Genomic DNA, 21,638 nt, shown 5'->3' with positions numbered 1-21,638 from the left:
CACTAGCCCCTGACGAAAACGACACCCATCTTGTCGGTCAAGAGAGTGGAATTAAGATGGGTGGTCCCAAACCTTGCAAGGAATTGAAAATCGTCCTTGGCTAATTGGTCTTCGCAATTGTTGCACATCTCATAAAGTATGCTCCAGTTTAATGGTCCAATCTGCACCCAATAGACTCTTAATGCTATAGAACAGACAAATGTATTAATGAAATTTCCTAGCTAGACCTAAAGTTTATGAGCAGAATTAATGAAGGTCCAAATTAATTTCCCAAGTAGGGGGATGCTGAGCTTCCTAGTCTTAGCTTGATTAATACCAAGACCCCCATCTCCATTTAGGTTGAGTAATGATGTTCAAACTGACCAAATAAAATGTTGAACAACCACATCGATAATGTCATAGATCCCCAAGGCAGCCATAAATTTTGCATGCAATAAAATGGAATAACGCTAAAGACCAAACTGGTCAAAGAGGCTTGATCAATTCAGTGCTAGTGTACAGTTCCAGCCTGTCTATCTTGACCGCAATCTCTCTACAATGTCGAAAATCTTGTTTGGAAACTCAATCCTAAATGATAAAGGTTCAGATGTGTGTGTTTGGTTTGTTGTTTGTAAGACATCAATTGTCTATTAAGATATTTTAAAGCTGAAAACAAAGAAGTAAATACATTGATGGATTGAGAAATATGTGGGTTACCTTCATGCATCCATCTAATTAATTGACATTGACTATATCATAATAAATTTAGGGGTATGATTCAATGTACATGAAAAAATGAAAATGCTACATATATTCTTATATGGATAAGGCATCATCATAGTCCAAACCGTGCGTCGTCTTCTTTGTAATTTGTTATATTAGGTAATCAAGATTACGTGTACAAGTCTTTACATATGTCTTAATCAAACCACTTATAATCTTATCTTAGCTTGAAAGCTTATCAGCAGAGTGAAGTTCGCCATGGCTTAATTAATTTTGTCACATTCATAATCATTTTGTTCCAATAATCTTTGCACGCATCCATCTAATTAATAAGACCTATACCATTTCACTTCAAAAGGAAACTAATTAAGTGGCCGGCTAATTTACTTGACAGAGTCTCTCTCTCTCTCTCTCAATTCTTTTGGTGGAGTGCTTGTAGATGACATCGATGTATTATTTGTTTTTCGTATACATGGTACATTTTCATTTATTGATGAGCTGCAAGGCCATAACGCGTGCATTAGAAATTTACCTTATAATTTACCATTCTCTTTAAAAGGCAAGTCAAAGTTGAAAGTTGATGTTCTTTTGGTCACAAGTAACAACCAAGAGGTGGTGTGCATCATTTTCTATCCCTCTCGCAGGAGAGTAAAATGAAAAGTGAAAAAGCATGGAGTTGAAGGGTTAGTTAATTAGGGCCTAGTGGACCATTCTATTGGGCCTCCTACGTAAGTCAAAATGGTGGAATGGTCCCAAGTCTAGATCCACCCCCCCACTATACCACAGACCTACACACATTACATACACCAATCACGTGGCACGTGCCGATTACCCGATTCGATCACCGTTTCTGTGCAACCCTTTTGTTGTTGCAGTTTTCACACCTCACAAGCAGATAAAGAAATGCTCCTTCTTTGCCATGCCATATAAAAAGTAAAAAAGAATAAAGACGGTTTGACAAATGTGGGGAAGTGTGGTGGGCCCACTCATTTACACATTAACATTGTGGGCCACAGCCCAACCCGCATGCCTACCCTGACGGGTGAGGAAATAAATTCAGACAAGCCAGAAAAAAAAAAAAAAAGAGGTGACGTGGCATCTTCTGTGCTGTTTAGGAACCCACACTATTTGCGTTTCATTCTGTGTGTTTGTTCATACGTGGAGCCTTTACTTTTCTGTTTTACTATTTTTGACTAAACATGATTTCTCGGGATAAAAAAACTAGTTCTTTTTTCTTCTTTCCTTGTTTTATATTTCCAATTTCCATTGCATTGTAAGTTAAAAATGACTATAAACCAAATAAATTCAAGCTATTCCTAATATTAATTGAACTCTTATTTATCATTCCTCTCATAGACATCACCGTTTATTAGTACGTATGAAATCGAACATAAAATTTATGATTCAAGTTCATTTTCAATTCTAATAATTAATTGTTAAAAATAAAATTCTAGAGTGTTTTTTTTTTCATTTCTGGAGTGTAATGCTAATTTCTCATTCAAACTTACTCAAAGTGCAACATGTTAAGTGACTAGACTAAATTAAATCTCATGCAGGGAGTATTCGATGGCTTATATAAGAATCAAAAAATGAAAATAAGTAAATTAAATAAGTTACTTTTCTCTGTATATAATGTGTGTGTGAAAGAGAGTTATGAGCCTTTTTAATGTTTTGAGAGGTTGCATCTGCTTCTGCTTCTGATACACTTATTGCTTGGGAAATTGTGACTAGGTTGTTTAATTATTTAATTCATTCAACAGCTAGGTTATTGTACATATTTATGTAAGTTGATTTCTTGCTGTTGCTAGGTATAGCCAGTGTTTTGCATTAGAGTTTATAGCCCAGTGATTCCATCTTGCCAGATATTCATCTGTTGTTTGGATTCATGACATAATAATACACTTGCCTTTGCCTACCTTATTATGGAGAAAAATGGGGACCCCATCTGCTGCTGTTTGGTTCCTGATCGATATTTAAAATTCTCAGGGCTGATACAAAATTAATATTCTCTCGGGAGAAATTGCTTTTCTGTACTCGATCTATTATATAAATTTGATATTTTGGCCGGTGTGTGTAGTGATTATTTAATTAGTTCATGTTGAATGTTGATGCAACTCCATTAAACTTTCATATTTTCCTCATACGTAATGTTTTTCCCGCCTTCCCTAGCATGTATAGCTTTCTTTCGCGGAAAGTTCATAAATTGACGTCCAATGTAATATAATTAACCTTTTGCATGAATACCTGAAAAAAAATATTTTAATAAATAAATTCAGGAAACTAGTGCACTTAAAAATACGTTTATAAAATAAATATTCAATATATAATTTGCTTATGCGTTATTTATGTTATCGTATTTTCCTTTCTCTTTTTTACTTCAAAAATGAGAGGTAAATTAAAAAGCAAATCGGAAGAATTCTTGTTGAATCGTAACATATTTTGGTGAGATTCAAAAGTAAAATATAAAACAGAATATAGAGTGATAAATATATAGTGGACTTCAAAAATTTCTGTATGTCCTATACTGATCCTTCGTGTATCCAAAGGAGTTATTACAAGTTTAGAGAGAGAGAGAGAGAGAGAGAGTGCGTGTGTAAAGGAGTCGGTGCAGTGTGGGGTTATGCCGGCATAAATATGACATTATGCACTACAAGATTAGACTTGCATGCCTACAATTGAATGCTGTTAACCTATGATTAGTGATCTTTTCGATAATTAAGCCAAATCATTGGTATATATCATAATCAAACATCACAAGGGATTATTAAAAGAGAAATTTGAGCCACTCATTACCACAAATAGATATAGAGACCAAATGTTGCATGATGAAACGCATTCTGAAAACAACGTATGGTATATTCCTCGGTTCAATGTTCTTAATTATGGGTAATTATCAATCCCATGAATCATCTCTTTCCTAAGTATGCACATGTTTTAGGCCTGCCATTTGGCGTGCTAAACTGCACTCTAACCATATGTTTTCTACTTTGCTTTTTTCTCACGGGCATTGGCACATTACATGTTCACAAGGACTATATTTGGTTTATTGCTATATTGGTCATGTTTCCTCCAGAGTCACCAACGGATCAAATTTTACATATATTGCTGGTTAAACTCAACTTACCAGGAACTATTCAAAAGGATAAGATTAGCTATTAATGTCAAAGACAATGAAAAGGTTAGTCCCACTTCGGTCCCAATCTATGTAATGGAAGTCTACCATATCGGCCACTTTGCAATATTGGTGCAATATTTTTCCATTATCAAACCTGAAGTATATAAATTCACTAGGTTCAGTCTAACAACAAGAGGTTCGAGTAATTTGTATAAAATTCTAGATTTAAATCTCATTGTAGTTGTTATTAAAAGAAATGGTATATATAAAAGACAAGTCAAGCATAGACTTAACGAGTCCCCACTAAATTAGATATCTTGAAGGAACAAATACAGAAAATTTGAACATGAGGGGAAGTTATTGAATTTTGGCATGGACTTATTGGTGTTTGACTTGATTATATATATATATATATATATATATATATATATATATATATATATATATATATATATATATATATATATATATATATACCTTTCAACAACCTGCTTTTCCATATTATATTTAATGCTTTTGTTGGAGACATAGGGTCACACACAATATATAATTGATGCATTTGAGATCCTTGTACTATTTTCAACTTTAATATAGCCACATGCAAACATATTACCATATTTATAATGATTAACATGACAATTTCTAAGTGAGGTGCACTCCAATTTGCCCAATTAATTAACCCTTTACCCGCTGGCGCTTTAGCATATTCTAGGGGAGTCTCTAGACAGAAATTTGATCAATTATAATCTGAACTTGACCAACGGATATGCATGTGTGTTAGCAAAATTAGTGTCAATTCAAAGTAATTAATAAAGAATAAATTGAATGCTAATTAAGTTGTTGACAAGTGTGCTAATTATTCAGCTATAATCAAGCACAAGGTGTGTTTATATATTAATTGTTTATTAATCTCTTTGTACGATAAACTCAAGTGTAGGATGCGTATCAAGATAATAGATTGCGTACATTGTTCTTGGTCTTTGGTTAACAAGTTGCTTTTGGAATTTATTACTGCTACAATGAACTGGTATTACAATCTGGAACAGTCTCTCTGATCTCGTGCATAAGTCAAAATATTTCTTTAAACCAATCATAGCATCTCACGAAACCATGCTCTCTTGCTTTTGTTGAGCGAAACTAACAAATTAAAACAAGAGACACAAATACCAGTCTGTATATATAAAAATTCTGGGTAGCTAGCAAAGCCAAGTTCTGAACGAATGTCCCCTTGTAATCTATTGCCAAAAGAAAGACAAAGACTTTAATTAGTCACCATTTGAATTCTCGCCATTTATAATATAGGTATTGCAGAAATATTATCAATTTTATTACGGTGTGATATGATTCATAAATAATTATATCATAAAATAATATTAATTTATTAAAAAATAATATCAGTTCTTTCAATGAAATTCAATATTTTAAGAGATTAATTTCTAATTCTAAATCAACTAGAAAATAGTCGAATGTTCTATTTGGTAGAAATGAAAGAAATAGGATAATGAAAACAAAATGAATAAAAAATAAATAAAAATAAAAATATTTAGTTAAGAAAAATAGAGATGAAATAAAGAAAAGGATAAAAAAAAAGTGTAAGAAATAGTATAACGGTCCCATAAATTTTAAATTTATTTTCACTCATTCTTCTCAATAAAAAAAGCCAAATAATTTGCGTCTCTCCTCTCCTCTTAATTATTTCTCTCTACCAAACATAACATAAAAAAAGGAGTAACCAGAATTAATTGGAAGATACTCAATAGGAAAATGTTGCCCGTAAATTTTTTTATATTAATTATTATTAAACTTATCAGTATTGTATTAATTTTTAGTAATATTAATTAACATACAATTTTATTGGAATAGAAAATTTGTAATATATATCAATTAAAATGTTAACTTTAATTAAACAAAAATTATATTATCAGAGACAAATTTAATGCTTGACAATTTTCTTTTATTGATAAGTGACTGTTTTTTTTTAACCGCATCAATGTATGTTATTATTAGTTAAATACTTAAATTTCTCTTTTCTCTTCCATCTGGCTGTCCCTACCCCACTTTCCTTAAATATCTCGTGGGGTTGTCTTGTGTCCCAGTTTCCCCTGAAATAAACTATTTGAGATTTTCCATAGTCATATATACACACAACCCAGGCAACGAATTAGCATGGCAGAGTCTCACCTAGACCACTTTTCTGTATTTCTTCATGGTCAAGGATTCCAGCACGTAGCCTAGCAACACCTTCGGTTGGACCAGTGTTATTATTTATATATAACACAATGTATATAAAAACATTTTTTTTTTATTTCATTTATTGTCATCTTTCTCCATTAACCATGCAAATTATTGTATATCTTTGTCTTTTTTTTTTAAAATTTATTATACAAATTACACTGTACATAGAATATTTCTCTAAATTTTTTGAAATTTTGATATTTACATATATAAGCAAGTATCACCATTTACAGGACCCGCAAATTTCATGTTCTCTTCCGGGAATTAATTGCACCGCCAAGAATTTCTGGTTTATGGGGACCGTCTCATCTAAGGTTTCGTGACATGACAGTGAGCATTACAACTGTACATTTGATTTTCCGATAGAATAAAGCCTAATTGACATTTAGCTAGGTTAACGTAAAAAAATAAAACTTTAGCGTTTTCTGGTTTCTCTCTCTTAACGTGTGCAATATTTCTAATAATGAAGAACTAAAACACACGCACCCTAGATATATCGATCCCTGATGACACCAGGAGAATTATTTATATTAGAAAATAAAAAAAAAACTCAACAACTTTTATTATTATTGGTGTGTCCCCAACATTTATATACTTAAACTTAACAAATGAGTTCAACCTTTTGTAGGGCTGAAAAGGGTGTCTGAATCTACCTGGAAACTGAGGTGGGCTTTGTCTCCAACTCATAGATAAGACATAATCTAAGTAAAGAAATAAATATATATGGAATATAATTATATAATATAAAATATAAAGATGAGTAGACAACTATAGGACCAGATAATAAGTAAAGTGAGAGGGAGAGAGAGAGTGATTATGTGTACGAGATGTGGGAGGTGGGGATTCAAACACGACTGCGCAGAGTTTTGTGTGTGTTCTCTAATTGGACAAATCAAATCTCATTACTCTCTGCTTATTTATTGGAAAGAAAAGGGAAGGCATATCTGTGGAAATTTTTTACTCCTCCCATGCCTTTGTTTGTTTGTGTTAATTGATGTTTTCTTCTCTTCCCTGCCTAGCTATGACGCATGTAGCTTCCTTAATTTGAAAAGCAGGAATCAGGAATGGCCGAACACCAATAATGAAGTCATGCACGTGACACAAATACTATTCTTTCATTATCCTAAAGACAGATACATTTTCACAAGACTTGAAATGAATCAGACCTATATACACTTACATTCATATACATGTCCATCATACAGATTCAAAACAACTTGTAGCGGAGGACGTGGACCACTCTACGTTAGTTTTTTCCTCGATCCATACCAGAATTTATAGGCACAGAGCAAACAATCATACCAAAAACCATTATACAAATTGGCATTTTTTTTGTCCATTACTAAATGGTAATTTTTTGAAATTAGTAAACACAGGAAAAAAAAGGGGGAATGTCAGATATATAATCCTTGGAACTTTGCATTATATTTAAAGAAACAAAGGAGGTACGAATTATAAGTTTGATTATTAGGTCAAATCAAGAAATAATAATAAAAAAAGGCACCGTTTTGTGATGAAATAAGGAGAAATTGGGTGTGGAAATAAAGTGGGATGATAGGTAGGCCGGCCAATGGCATTGGATAGGATTGAGAATGAATGAAGCAAATTATGATGAGTCCTTAGTTTGAGGCTCTGAGGACTGGTGAGCAAGGGCCCCATCACTTGATTTGTTAGCCAATTTACTAACATGGGATGTCCCTAATTACACCAAATTATTCACCTGTACAACCTCAATGCTCATAAACACACATGTTCGGTCCAATTCAGTAATTTTTTCAATTTTAAAATCTCACCATGTTTCACTTACAAGTGTTCAACACCTTTTGCCAAAACTCATCAAACTTTCATCATCATAAATTAATAAACAGAAAAGGTCCACATAATATATTCGACCAAGTTCACACGAAAAAAAAAACAATTAAACACATCATTAAATTATTTGAACAATTTAAAAATCGACGGTAGTAATTTGAAAAGAAACTGAAAAAAGAGCATCGAAATTGGAAACCACCAAAAAAAGACTTGTGGATCATTTTTAATTTATTTATTTTTTGTTCTTCTTCATATAGTAACGCAAACGCACTTGGCAAATAACCTTAAAAGTACTCTCGTACTGACTTTGCATTTCTCTCTCTATAACACTGACTCTCTCTCTTTCTCTCATTGTCATAACTTTGCTAGATCCATCAAAGAAGCAGTGATTCCCCCAGCTTCCACATCAAATGAAGCCATAATCATCATCATCATCACCACGCCTCTTCTTTCTCTTTCTCCCTACCATTCACAATGTCATCGATACACCACTACTCACCGGAAACAACACTATACTGGACCAGCGACCACCAGCAACAACAACAACAACAACAACAACAACAACAACAAGCTGCCACGTGGCTTAGTAATTCCCACACTCCCCGTTTCAACCTGAACGAAGACGACGACGAGGAAGACGACGTTGTCGTTTCGGACAAGGCTACTAATAATTTGGCGCAAGAACAGGAGAAAGAAGCGATGTTCGAGAAGCCGTTGACGCCGAGCGACGTCGGGAAGCTGAACCGGCTCGTGATCCCGAAACAGCACGCGGAGAAGTACTTCCCTCTTGACTCGTCCGGCGGTGACTCGGCGGCGGCGAAAGGGCTCTTGCTGAGTTTCGAGGACGAGTCGGGGAAGTGCTGGCGCTTCCGTTACTCTTATTGGAACAGTAGCCAGAGTTACGTTTTGACCAAAGGCTGGAGCCGTTACGTCAAAGACAAACGCCTCCACGCAGGCGACGTCGTTTTGTTCCACAGACACCGCGCCCACCCTCAACGCTTCTTCATCTCCTGCACCCGCCACCAACCCAACCCCAACCCTCCCGCGCACGTTAGCATCAGATCCTCCTCCTACTCTGCGCTCCCAGCTTATCCTACGCACCATCATCATCACCTCCCCTTCCCATACCAACCTCACTCTCTTCACGCACCAGGTAGCTTATCCATATCATCACTAATTATAGTAATAATATTCTCTGTTATTTCTTGTTTCGGGACAAAACTTAATTAAAACGCGCTTTCAATTCAAGCTTTAAGTATTTTTAGCACTATAATTGGAGTTTTATTTCATTAATCTGATATTTAATGCAGACATTTTATTATGCTAATTAACGTATGAAACTCTATTTCTATCTACCTGGACAACAATACGTCCAAAATAATATTCATTGGAACAAATGTGGTCAGAATTCAGAGAAGTCGCGTGAGGGACACGCGCCGGTTTTCGTTGAACTAAACGTGGTGGTAAAAATATATAGGATTCACATTTTTTTGCATATTAATTACTACTATAATCTTGTTAAATATTGCAGCTGGTATAAATTAAATGGTTTTGTTGTGTTTGAATGTGGTATAGTACATACTATAGTGTATATTTGGTAGTGGAAGATATGTTTTGATTGGAACATGAAATGTGGTATGATTGAAGGCGTGGGCATTTGCACGTGTTGTTAATGTTTGTTACTTACAGGTGGAGGGTCCCAAGGACAGAACGAAACGACACCAGGAGGGAACAGTTCAAGTGGCAGGGTGCTGAGGCTGTTTGGGGTGAACATGGAATGCCAACCTGATAATGATAATGATTCCCAAAACTCCACACATGAATGCTCCTACACCCACTTATACCACCATCAAACCTCTTCTTATCCTTCTTCAAACCCTCACCATCACATGCTACCTCAACAACCATAATAGAAATTAGATATATATGCCCCCCTCTTTATTAGATTCTCCCCCGTTTTTTTTTTTTCATTTCCAGCTTCAGGGTTGAAGTATGCCCTTAAATTAATTTTAGTCAATGACCGTGTCGTTAACATGAACCCGTGAAAGGAACCCTTCTTTTATTATTAGTATATTTAGGTTGACGTTGAAGATTATAGAGGATCTTTCTTGTCTTGAATTAGGGAGATGCATGCAAATGGAAATGCCTTGTTTATTCGTTTTATCGGATCTTCTTGTTCCCTGTCACTCGAGCATATTAATTATCGACTAAGCTGTGAATGCATGTCAGATAATGGGACCTTTTTTTTTTTTTTATCAACTTCGGTTCTTATTATATAATATATTAAAAAGGCACAAGGGGAAAAGCGATACATATATACAAAATCTAAATAGAACATAAAAATTGAGCAAACTTCATGGAGGTTATAATCCGTTTTGTATTGAAACTTTGAGCATCACCGCTTAATTTGAGTCTTGTAATGAGGTTTGATCCGTCACGATTGTCTTCAATTCATTTAATTGATTCTGCATCTTTGATTAAAATATGGATGGAAAACTGGTGGTTTCCTTTTACCCCGACAGAGTTAAGCTGCATTCTCTTTTTAATTGGAAACACCGTTCTCTCTCTACTATTGAGTGATCAAAGGTGACAGCCAAAGCGTGAAAATAGATTAACAATGGACCACGGAACAGGATTTATTGGGTAAACCTCATATCTTTTTTGGCCCACTTTGCATGTTGCCAGTGTGGCCTACCAACCAATAGACACAATATTGAAAGTTTGAAGGATGACAAGATCAAATTATAATTAATCTCTTTTTCCGAACGAACTTGTTTGTGGGCCTTAAATGCCTTGTGATTAAGTTTCATTATTAAACATATCGATGCCGTGGATCACCTTTCCAACATAAATATGTATGGTTGAGAAGTCGATCCAAAACTTTCCTAAAGCAAACTCGATAAATCTTCTAGACATGGAAGTCAACTAACAATGTTAGCCTTTCCATTGTGATAAAACTAATATAATTAGTGTCTCTTCAAGTCACACTCAAGTAGCTTATCCCACCTCAGAATCCTGAATTTATGGGATTACTTGCTTCACATATATTTTGGTATCCGGGAAAAGGTTCAATTGATTCTCTAAACAATTTTTTACATAATTTTCCACGTACAAAAAGTTTCCATCTAAACATTTATACATCTTTTTTTTTCCTTAATGGCACTAAATTAACCGTAAGAAATGCATTAAGTTGCTAACGTGCGAGTCCACAGGAAAAATGTTTTGAAAATATCATTTACTCTTTTTTCACATAAACTGATCAACACTTTTTAATCTTACATTCCTCTCTTTTTTCTTTATTAAAATCAATGGCACATCTTACTCTTTATGGGGTATGTATGTGTCATAACCATTTAAATGTTTTCAACTGTAGTGAAAAACAAAGTAGGAATTTAACATAATGTGTCGATGCGTGATTGCAACAGGATGTCAACCAGAAGAGAAATCACCAAAGACAAGGATAGGTGGATGCGACATCTCATAATTGATCCAATTAACCCACTTGTCAGGTTGCCCCCCTCAAACCCTGCCTAAAAGGGAAAGGGAAAGGGAAATGAAAGAAAGAGAAATAATAGAAAAACTAGAAGGGAGAAAAAAAGAAACGAAATCCCTGATTTTCTTACCAAACTTTCACACCAGAAGAGTGATAATGAGTAAACCCGAAGGTGGAGAGTAGTGATGGGAAAAGAAAAGAGACTGCAGCCAGAGGGCAGATTCAGAGGGTAAGGTATGGAGAGGGTTTGATGGGCCCCACTAAGATAGCTGGGTGACGTCATCCCAAGAGTGGAGAATTTTAGGTCATTGGAAATCAGAAATGAGGAATCAATTTGCCACTGTTGGGATTCTGCCTTAAGATTTTTCACTAGGGCTCATGATAATATACGTGGGAAGTAAGGTATGATGCCACTGATGGTGTGCTGCTATTTGGCTTTGGTGGGTGGGTGGACTTGACTTGACTTGATAGATAACACAACTAAAGACATACTACTAAGCCCACTCCTCTAGTTAAGCAACACAGCTTCCACCTCTTGGTAGTGGCAGCACTCACATCTAAATCAATATATGTTAATATGGATCCTGCTATTTTAAAGTAAGCATGTACGTAAAATAAGTAATCTCAAACAAACAACAACAAAAGTCACAGTGCATTAGTGCATGTTTAGGTTAAAGTTAACAAACTTAATTTTGGAGTAGTTTTTATTTTGCAAACTGGATTCGCAAAAAAAGCTTTGATCTTGCTTTTATGAAAACTTGATTTTAGACAAAATATATACAAGTGTACGAACGTACGTTTGAAAATAATCAAACATGACACAAAACTGAGTTTATTATCCAATTTGAGTTGGAAACACTACAAATGGGAATCCAAACATGCTCTTATCTTACTAGGTAAGTAATTTCGAACCCTAATAAGAAAATTAATAGTCAATAATACATACATATGCATATCAAATTATGAAAGTATCGTCAACAACTATATTACTTATTTTAGAGAAGCCAAATTCATATTATATATACAGATATAGATTTGCTGCTACAGCCTACAGCACCATTCCAAGGGGGATATTTTGGGTTTTGCTTCCCAAGACATAATATTTCAAATTTTGTTTTCATGCAAATTTTCAGGTAATAATATCTGATGATGCATTTATTTGCGTAATGACAAGCTCATGTGGATGAAAAATCAAGTAAAAATGGGGAAGCTGAAGACAGAATTAAATTTTGGGCACGTCAATAGACCAGGGTCCCCCCCAGCCCCGGTTGTGGCCAGACCTGTTTTATATGGTCTGTTGTGTGCAGTTGTAAGATTTTGCAAGCTATAAACTACACGCAAAGAAATAAAAAGGGAAGAGAGAAAACGTTCACAGCATAACTGACTAGGGTAAAATGTTTAAACAAAGAAGGGAAAATGTAAAATAAAGACCATAAACTAAAAAGGAGACAAGGATATCCTTAAAGAGCAGGCAAGTAAAACAGTATATCACTCAAAGGCAATGCAGTATGGCTCACAATGAATGTTGTTTAAATCTGCTATAAATTCTAAATTACGTAATTCACAACTTCTAAGTTCTCTCATAACACCTAGTTCTAGTTATCAATGCCACTGAGGCAACCTGAGTTTTTCTTTGTTGGCATATTAACTGATTAACGGGGAGGGCACAATGAGTGAAATAGTTTTGGTTCACTTTTGATTGATTTTCACCACTGAACCTCTCTCTTTAAGTCTATAACTCCCCACGTACACGCTATACGTGCTATTTTCTAGTGTGTTTTTTATTCCATAGAGGTGACATGAATCCAAGGTTAAAAAAAATTCCAAACTTCGGGTACAACAGAGGTATTATCAGGTGAAGAAAGACAGTTTCACTGACCGAAGTTTTAGCTGTCGTACAATTAACTGCTTGTATAGAGCACAAGCAGGGGTTGAGGAAATGAAGATGTGACCCGTCAGTGAAGTGCTTTTGATCAATATATGATTCATCACACTGAATTACCAAAAGTCGAGTACAAGTCATTGCCATTGTCTCTGACAGAGGAAGAAAAACAGAATAATCCAACTTTTTTATTAAGGACCTAGGGGAGGAGAGAAGAGCTTGAACTGATCACTGTGTTTAAACAGTGGCTTCAACAAAGCTTTTTAGCTTTTAATCAACATGATCGATACCAGTTTCATACAAGCTAATGCAAAATAATTGTGCAAAAGAACGACAGGAGTGCAGAATACCTTTATGAGTAATCAAATAGTGTGTCATGTGATTATTAGGGGCCCATAAAGATTCACACAAGACCTGCTTGAGAAGGCGTCCAATCTCTCTCAGTGGCTCACACTGGCTCTGCAAGTGGGAGGGTCCTCAGATTGTGGTGTTTATCATTGGCCTACACATAATGGCCAATCAAAGGCTTTGACCTGCAGGAGTGATACAGTTATGCATTAATAGGAGACAGATTCTACCATAGGAAAGTTATTTTACGTCGTTAAATTTTTTTAACGTGAAACCTATGGCTCAAAATTTTCTTTTTTCTTCCTTTTCCTAATTTTGTCCTTTGGAGAACCCCTTCCATCTCTTCCCCTCAGAGACCCAGCCACTTCCATCTCCACCTTCTCTGGCGCCAAACCAGCTAGCATCTTTCTTCACACCACCCTCCCACACATCTCCTCTGGCCATCATCTTGTAGATCTGAAGAAGCCTTAACACAGATTTCTTTTCCCAATGTTGGACTTCGATTGAAACAGATATGAGCAGACTCCCCTGTTCTGACGGTCAATCTTGCACACCTTCACTTTTGGCTTCGGTGGCTGCAGAGGCATAGGGCAGTCGGCGGAAGTTTCACCATTTTTGTGATGCGATTTGCGATGGTTTGCGGTCTCCTTCACGGTTCATAGTGGGATTTACTGGGTTTGCGATGAGTTTTTGTTGTTCGCAATGGTGATATGGTTTTGTTCGCCTTGGATTTGGTTGGAATGAGGCGTCGGGATGAGTTGAAGGGGGTGGCCGGCAGCAGTGGCACATGATGGTCCGCGTTCACATGCAAGGGAAGCTTTCGCAGTGGTTCGTCATTATCCTTTGGGAATGAATTTCGCGATGCTCCCGGTTGCCTTTCTTTTAAAAGAATTTGATTTAGATTTGTTTCTTGAGTTTGGTATTTTTAATTTTGTTGTTGGCTTTTGTATCTATTTCTCAAATCTGAAAAAAAAAATTGAATATTATAATTTGATCTGTGTTGGATTTTTTGTTCTATGTTGGGTTCTTGTTGTTTGTTATTTTCTTGAAACTCATTGATGGTCATGGAGAAGCAATGGTTCTATCAGTGGCAAAGTGACATTTGTGATGGAGAGAGAAGGGATGAGGGAGGATAGGGAGATTAGGCTATCGGAGAAACGGAGTATTCAAGGACACATTGGAAAAGAGAAAAAAAAAAAGGAGAAAAAGAAAAAATAAAAGAAAGAGAAATATTAACCATTGATTTCAAAATCAGCACATCTAGCGATTCAAATTTACTTAGGTACCGTGTGGAAAATCTTTCACTTTGGTACAGTAAAATCCTTCTTAATAGTAATAAGACAAACTTACATTTTTTATTCCCTTCGTGGTCTCTAATTTCTATTTTAGTCTCCCTTTAAATTTATTCATAAATTTAGTCTTACAATTATGTTCAATCTCGTAAATATGATCCTCAAATCCAGGTTTAGATGTTAGACTATTACAAAGGAATGTTGAGTGTCACGTTATGATTGAACAATCAAAATGTGTGTATTTTAACCTATGAAGCAGGTGAAAGTCAAGACTCATGTCTGTCAAATACTCATACACAAGTATCTTTTCATTTTCCTCCAAGCAACATGCCAAAAGCCTTACAAGGTTGCGATGTTGCAGTTTAGCTATAAACGTTACTTCATTATTGAACTCCGCTGAGCCTTGACCAAAAACTTTTGAGAGCCTTTTGACTGCAATTTGCCTTCGATCTGGTAGAATTCCCTAATAAAAGTCTTCAATAAATAAAAGCACATAGAAAGATAGTAAAAACAAAATTAAAGAACCTATATAAAAAATTCCAAATCATTAAAACCTTGTAAACGGGGCCAAATCCACGTTCCCCTAATTTAGATGCTTCTGAAAAGTTATCGGTACTCTGTAGAATTGTGATTAATGGCATCATAGGTTGAAATTTATGAAATGAAGATAGACGAAGCCCTTCTACAAAGTGAAGCCTCTGAGTTGATAATTTTAAGCTATCATACAAATTATGGCATGTGCAATAGCATGAAATTACCTTTTATAAATCTTCTCCTGTACCAAAAGCAATATACACCGAAACACAGTAGAGATTCGTCCCACCTAACCCAATAACCCATGTAGCAGCAGAAGCAGCTGCAGCTGAACGAAGGGGAATGGTCGATTTCGGCAGCGGTTTTCCTTGCCAGAGAAGGTGGAGGAGGAGTGGGAGATGAGGTAGGAGAGGACTTCTCTGTCCTCCGGTGAGAGTGCCTCCACAAGGGTGAGGATGGCTGCCGAGAGGAAGGAGAATTGGTCGGAGATGAGTGGTGGTGATGGGTGAACTGTCCCTTTATGGTAGAGTTTCTTCATGAGGAGGGAGAAAATGGTGATAGATAGAGAGAGAAAGAGTTGTGGTGCGTTGGTTACCCTAAATTTAGGGTTAGGGTAAAAAAAAATTAACCACACTCGATTAAAATGACACACCTTTTCATCATTCAATTAGAACGTGACATGTGACAGTTAATGTTTCTTTGTAACAGTCAACGTCCAAATCTGGACTTGGGAACCACATCTACAGGATTGGATGTAATTGGGAGACTAAATTCGTAAGTAAATTTAAAGGGGGATTAAAATCGAAATTGGAGACAACTAGGGAGACCAAAAATACAATTTTGCCTATAGTAATAATACAGTACAAATGACAATGAAGGGAAAAATAGGAGAGAAACACTATGGGTGTGTATCTTTGATGCCACTTCACTTGGCATTACTTTCAAAGTTCATGATGAATCTCACCTTGCGCCTCCTTTAGGAGATGCTGTAGAATAAAGAACACAAATGGGAATTTGATTTCTTCTTGAAGAATAAATCACTGTATTCAAATCAGCATCAACACCAACAAAATCTCCCTTTGCATCTCAGTAACCTGAGCCTCAGCATATGAACTACCAAAAACAAAATTAAACAGATTAATCACAGAGCAATGTTCTTTCCTGCATTCATTCAAATGGAAAGCTCATCAAGTTCATTCTGTCAAATTGATTCTCACTGCAGAATAGTAAAATGTATGTCAATCGTGTCGATTATGCCCCTCAATCTTATAGTACTACTGATCCAAAACTTGTGAATTAAAAGATTCCCTACAAATTTGGCCATGAGGCAAGACTGGAAATATAATCCCTACCTATAATGTTACAATAAAGATAAGCATATGACTCTTACCTGAAATAGTAAGAACTATTCCTCCATAATTCAGACCAAGACTATAGATGCAATCTTCATATGGAAATGGACCAATATAGCAGGCTTATCACTCGAAAGACGGAATCAATAATATTTTGTGGGACCTTAATTTTATGTCTTATTTCTCACATTATGCAAGTCTTTTCAGTCATCTCAATCTCCACAATGAAGCCAAAACTATTCAACCTGGCATCTCATGACCCAATTTGTCTGCCACATACATGTTATAATAAATAAAAAATATAACACCCCGTGGTAGAAGTGCTACCTCACAGCCTCAGCTGATAATTCAGCCCACCTGCATAGCCAGAAAATCTTCTAGAATGCCAAATTAATTCTACCTAGAAGAAATGATAACATTATCTCCACTAAATAGAATTAGCCAGGATACCAGACAACCCAACCCAGAATCAATCATATAGGAAACTCGCCTTATATAATCTTTTAGCAGGCAAATTCACATATCTCTAAGTGAACAAGACAAAGATGCAACAGTGACCTTTAAATGAATGAAATACATACAGTGATTAGTTTACTATGCATCCGTGAGAAGAAATGGGGAGGATCAAATAAAAGAACTCCACCACCACCCCCTCTCTACCAAAGTCTTTCACAGAATATATGACTAAGCTTGGCAACCACAAGTTATAAGAAGATTGAAACCATAACTTAATGTGATTACTTGCAAATAAGACATGTGTCAGACTAACTGTCATAAGCCAATGTCTTGAAATTAATATATACAAATTTTCAGAGTCCTGTATCGTCAACAATTATTCCAATTCTGTATTTTAGGGGACAAATATAAATAATAATAGATAATACATCATTAGGTATAGCAGTTAAAGAAACATGGCATCAACATATGCTATTGCTACCATTTGCAGAACAAACAGATCTTTAATATCACAAATAAGCACACAAAATTGAAAACTTGAAAACGAATTTGCAAAAACAAAATTCATGACTACCACTGGAAGTTTAGTATCCAAAATACACCCATTTTGGAATATTTGATTATATCTGTTCGGTGCAATGTACATTAAAACCCTTTAATCAAGAGGACTGTCTATATTTTTAAAAAAAAAAAAAACTAAAGGTCTGCAAGAGAAAAAATTACACCCTGCCTCCTACAAGCAAGTTCAAGTTGATTTTTTGGGTAAATCAGCATCTTCTTGAGGTTTGGAATCTTCCTTCTTCTCCATTACTTGCTGAACACCCTCTTGGTACCCTTCTATGAAACTTTTAAGAGCATCTCTGTATGCAGATGCTCTGGTCATGTACACACGCTGCAAAGCTGGTCTGAGAGTCTCCATTCCCCCTCTTGCAGCTACAGCTGTAAATTTCCCAGTAAAAAAATAGATACGGTCATATGCTTGGTCAAAAGTCAAAATCACCTTCACAAACTCATTTACTCAAAGCAGTAGTAGCAAATCGTAACCAGAAAAATAATGGGAGGGAAACTAAAAATAAAAGGAAAGTAGAGGAAGGTTATAAATCACTAAAGAGTTTGGAGTTGCAAAAAAAAAAGCAAGAACAGAGAATTCTACTCAATGCTGAATAAGCAAGGGGCAGCAGCGGCACTCTAGTTGGTGAAAAAATCGTTGACTAATTGTTCATGTTCATCATAAGTTTCGTTTTCCTATCCAAAGCACTTTTGATTTGATGTTCGGCAGCATCCTTAATTGCTTTCTCTAGGTGCAAGTCATTAATTCACTATAGTTTGATTAAGCAATTCACACAACCACATGAGCACACCGAAGAGTACAGGTATATCATAAGTACTCTTGGATAAAAACACGGCAACAAGCACCATTGTACTTTGATCATAACAATCGTAACTTTGACAAAACAACAGCCATTAATTCCAAAACAGCATAATGATATCAAACTAGAGAACAAGATGGTACCAAGGTCCTCCAGTGTTGAGGGTTCTTTTCCTATAGTTGTTTTCTTTTCACCATTTGTTTCATCAGTCATGTCACCATCCTTCTTATAATCATCAGGCCGAAGGTCAGGACCAATGTCACGAACCCAGCTTGCAGCATAAAGCCGGGCAGCTCTCTTCAAAACCTGAAAATTGAATGTTTCTCAGCACAATCAAAAATACCAATAGCCAAGTGTCATCCCTTCAATTAAGTACAATTCAGTATCTCCAAACTGCAACGTAGTAATCCACAAACAACATCGATAATAAACTATAAAAGCATGTGAATCACAATAAGTTTTTTGTGATAGTCAGAATCAAATTGAAAGAAAAGTAACAAATGCCCAGACCTAAAGTGAAGGTAAAAGTAAACAGTGAGAAGGGGCATACCCAGATACGCTGGTCCCAGGTCAATTTGCGACGCTTTTTGATGTGAGGAGGGTCTGGCAAAGAAGAGGGGAAAGCGATTTCTTTGAGATCATAGCGTATATAGTCGTAAATTTTCCTGCAAACAACCCTCACTTTCATTTCCAACCTACAAAATGCAACTATCAACTAGCACCCAGATTGTAACTATGACAGAGCAAAACCAGACGACGCCACTCAATTAATTGAGTTCCTATTCCTTCACTGCTCGGGAGACCCAGTAAATCAACTTCAAATTTAAAATAAAATTATCCCAAAGTGAAAATTTTAAATATATATTCAAATTTATTAATTTATATTACTGAGTATAACAACAACAACAACAACAAAAAGGATGCTTTCATAGTTCTATTAATTTTGAATTTATCAAATTTTAAACAATCAAATTGACATAATAGTTTTACCAATTTAAAATTATTAAACTATTTTAAACTAAATTTGTAATTTTCCGAACTCACAAAGGAGTGGAGCTCCAATTTCCTTTTTTGCGGTGAATAAAATTCTGATACTATTAATCTTTTTTTCTTTTCACAGAATACACTGTTAATTGCACTACGCGTTTTTTAAATTAATTATTATAAACATTAACAAATATAACAAACTGATCATTAATTAATAATGTAAAAACTATTTACTATTAATGTATATATTATTTATTCTTACTGTTTTGTTAAGTACAATCACAACAATAAAATTTAAATTTAAGACTTTATTCAAACTATCCAAATCTTCTTACTCCTATCAGAGTTTACTTACTATTTAAAATTTCCTCTTACATGAATATATGCACTTTTTTCATCCTATTTATCCTATTCTTATTATTTTCTAACCTCCTTAGCACTTTCCAGAGATAATCTACAACAACAACCAACAACACTGTGTTTGTGTTCATGTAGGTTTCAAGCTGACAGTGAGATGAAGGGGGAAACAAAGACGCGAGCGGAGAAGTAATTACAAAACTTGTCATTGTGTTTGTGTTCATCAACCATGTAGTACCATACGATTGTCAAACAAATGAAGCATGAACCTGAAAATTCCATGAACATCACATCTTTGGGGAATCAGGCACCCCACCCAATGCTCCTTGCGAGGATTGTAAGTTGTAACCAAATGGTGCTTTTATGAGTGCCATACACTATTTGTAATGATGATTTTGCTAGATACTACATTCTTTTCTACGAGTACAAAGAATGATAACTTTGCTATAACTGCATTGCTTCTTGATCACCTTTGTCCCGCCACTTCCACTTCCTCATCCGACTACACATCATCGATAGTCATTTGCTTCATTTTCTCAAGAGATTCAACCTTCCGGTGTATAAGTTGATGGAATCTGCCAAAAAGAAGATATGTTATATTCTTACAAACTGATAATAAGAAGATTAATATCTGAGGAGACTATACAAAAGAAGCAGATAAAAGTTGTACATACAAGAGCTGGTACATATCTCTTAATAGCAGCCAACATGGCTGCATGCCCAACTGCAGTAACCTGTAGGAAATCAACATTATCCAAACTTATTAACAAAGGATGTCACTACATCTGGAACTTGCTTGGACCAAAACCATTCATATGCTTCCAGCTGGTTAGTTGATAGTTTTTCGCTAATTAAACTTTCCAAAGGAGCAGATAGCCGAAGTAAACTAGATCAATATTTAACAAGTTTAACGCCCAAATCAACTTGGGAGTAGAATAAAATATCAAAACTACACAAATAAAGGATTGAAATAATATAACAACAAAAGTACATCAAAGATCACCAGACAGTCAAAGTACTTTTCAAGTATGCAATCATTTTATGACATAATTTTCTTACTTAAGCTACAACACAAGTTTCTACCTTAACACTAGACCATAAATTCAAACTATATGGTTCTCATAGTCATAATAATCAAGAATTTGCAGATTTATTGGGGGGGGAGGAGAGGATACATACTTCAATCTTCAGAATTTTAACATTCAGATCAGATGCACAAAAACTGTATAGCAGACACTTCAATTATATAAAACATTACGATCATCAAGTAATAAAAAATTCTGTTAGAGATGCAATACAATAAAGCCACTCATGTTCCTCCATTTAACAACTTAAGCTATTGGGAGAGTTAGTTCATCTCATGGTACCAAAGTCTGTGACAAAGAGATCTAGAATTTGATCCTTGCCTCCCTTACTCTTCTAATAAAAAGTTGAATTTCAGAACAAGGTAGGCAGGCCTATGCATTGTCCATGTATGTCAAACCCAGAGGACTCTTGCATGAAGGAGTGTGATAGAGAATATAATATTTTATTAAAGTGTCTTCACCTAATGGCTGAAGCTTTTAGGAGAGTGGTTTCGTGAAGCTAACAAAAAAAAAATGTTCTTCACATAATAAGGTAGCATTTAATAAACCTATAAAATGCAGAAGTGTTTTGGACAGTCAATAACAAGTTCAAGCATGGAATCTCTATTTCCTTCTGAT

The 21,638-nt window shown here is 35.4% G+C and overlaps 2 protein-coding genes across 2 annotated transcripts; one reads left to right on the top strand and one right to left on the bottom strand.

The window, feature by feature from the left end:
* Positions 1-7,884: 7,884 nt before the first annotated feature.
* Positions 7,885-10,027, top strand: LOC100781153 (B3 domain-containing protein At2g36080). Its single transcript, XM_003553560.5, has 2 exons — positions 7,885-9,017; positions 9,554-10,027. Exons 1-2 carry the CDS (start codon positions 8,339-8,341, stop codon positions 9,772-9,774), a joined length of 900 nt encoding a protein of 299 aa, XP_003553608.1. The 5' UTR covers positions 7,885-8,338; the 3' UTR covers positions 9,775-10,027.
* Positions 10,028-17,769: 7,742 nt separating this feature from the next.
* On the bottom strand, positions 17,770-19,513 carry LOC100802393 (uncharacterized). Its single transcript, XM_003554403.5, has 3 exons — positions 19,142-19,513; positions 18,735-18,897; positions 17,770-18,160 (listed from the first exon to the last, which is right to left on the bottom strand). The coding sequence occupies exons 1-3, from the start codon at positions 19,277-19,279 to the stop codon at positions 17,967-17,969; spliced, it is 495 nt and encodes a 164-aa protein (XP_003554451.1). The 5' UTR covers positions 19,280-19,513; the 3' UTR covers positions 17,770-17,966.
* Positions 19,514-21,638: the final 2,125 nt, after the last annotated feature.

The sequence above is a fragment of the Glycine max genome, chromosome 19 (genome assembly GCF_000004515.6).
Source record: "Glycine max cultivar Williams 82 chromosome 19, Glycine_max_v4.0, whole genome shotgun sequence".
Lineage (NCBI taxonomy): Eukaryota > Viridiplantae > Streptophyta > Magnoliopsida > Fabales > Fabaceae > Glycine > Glycine max.
The sequence above is the reverse complement of the archived record's forward strand: the minus strand, read 5'-3'. Positions and strand labels throughout refer to the sequence as shown.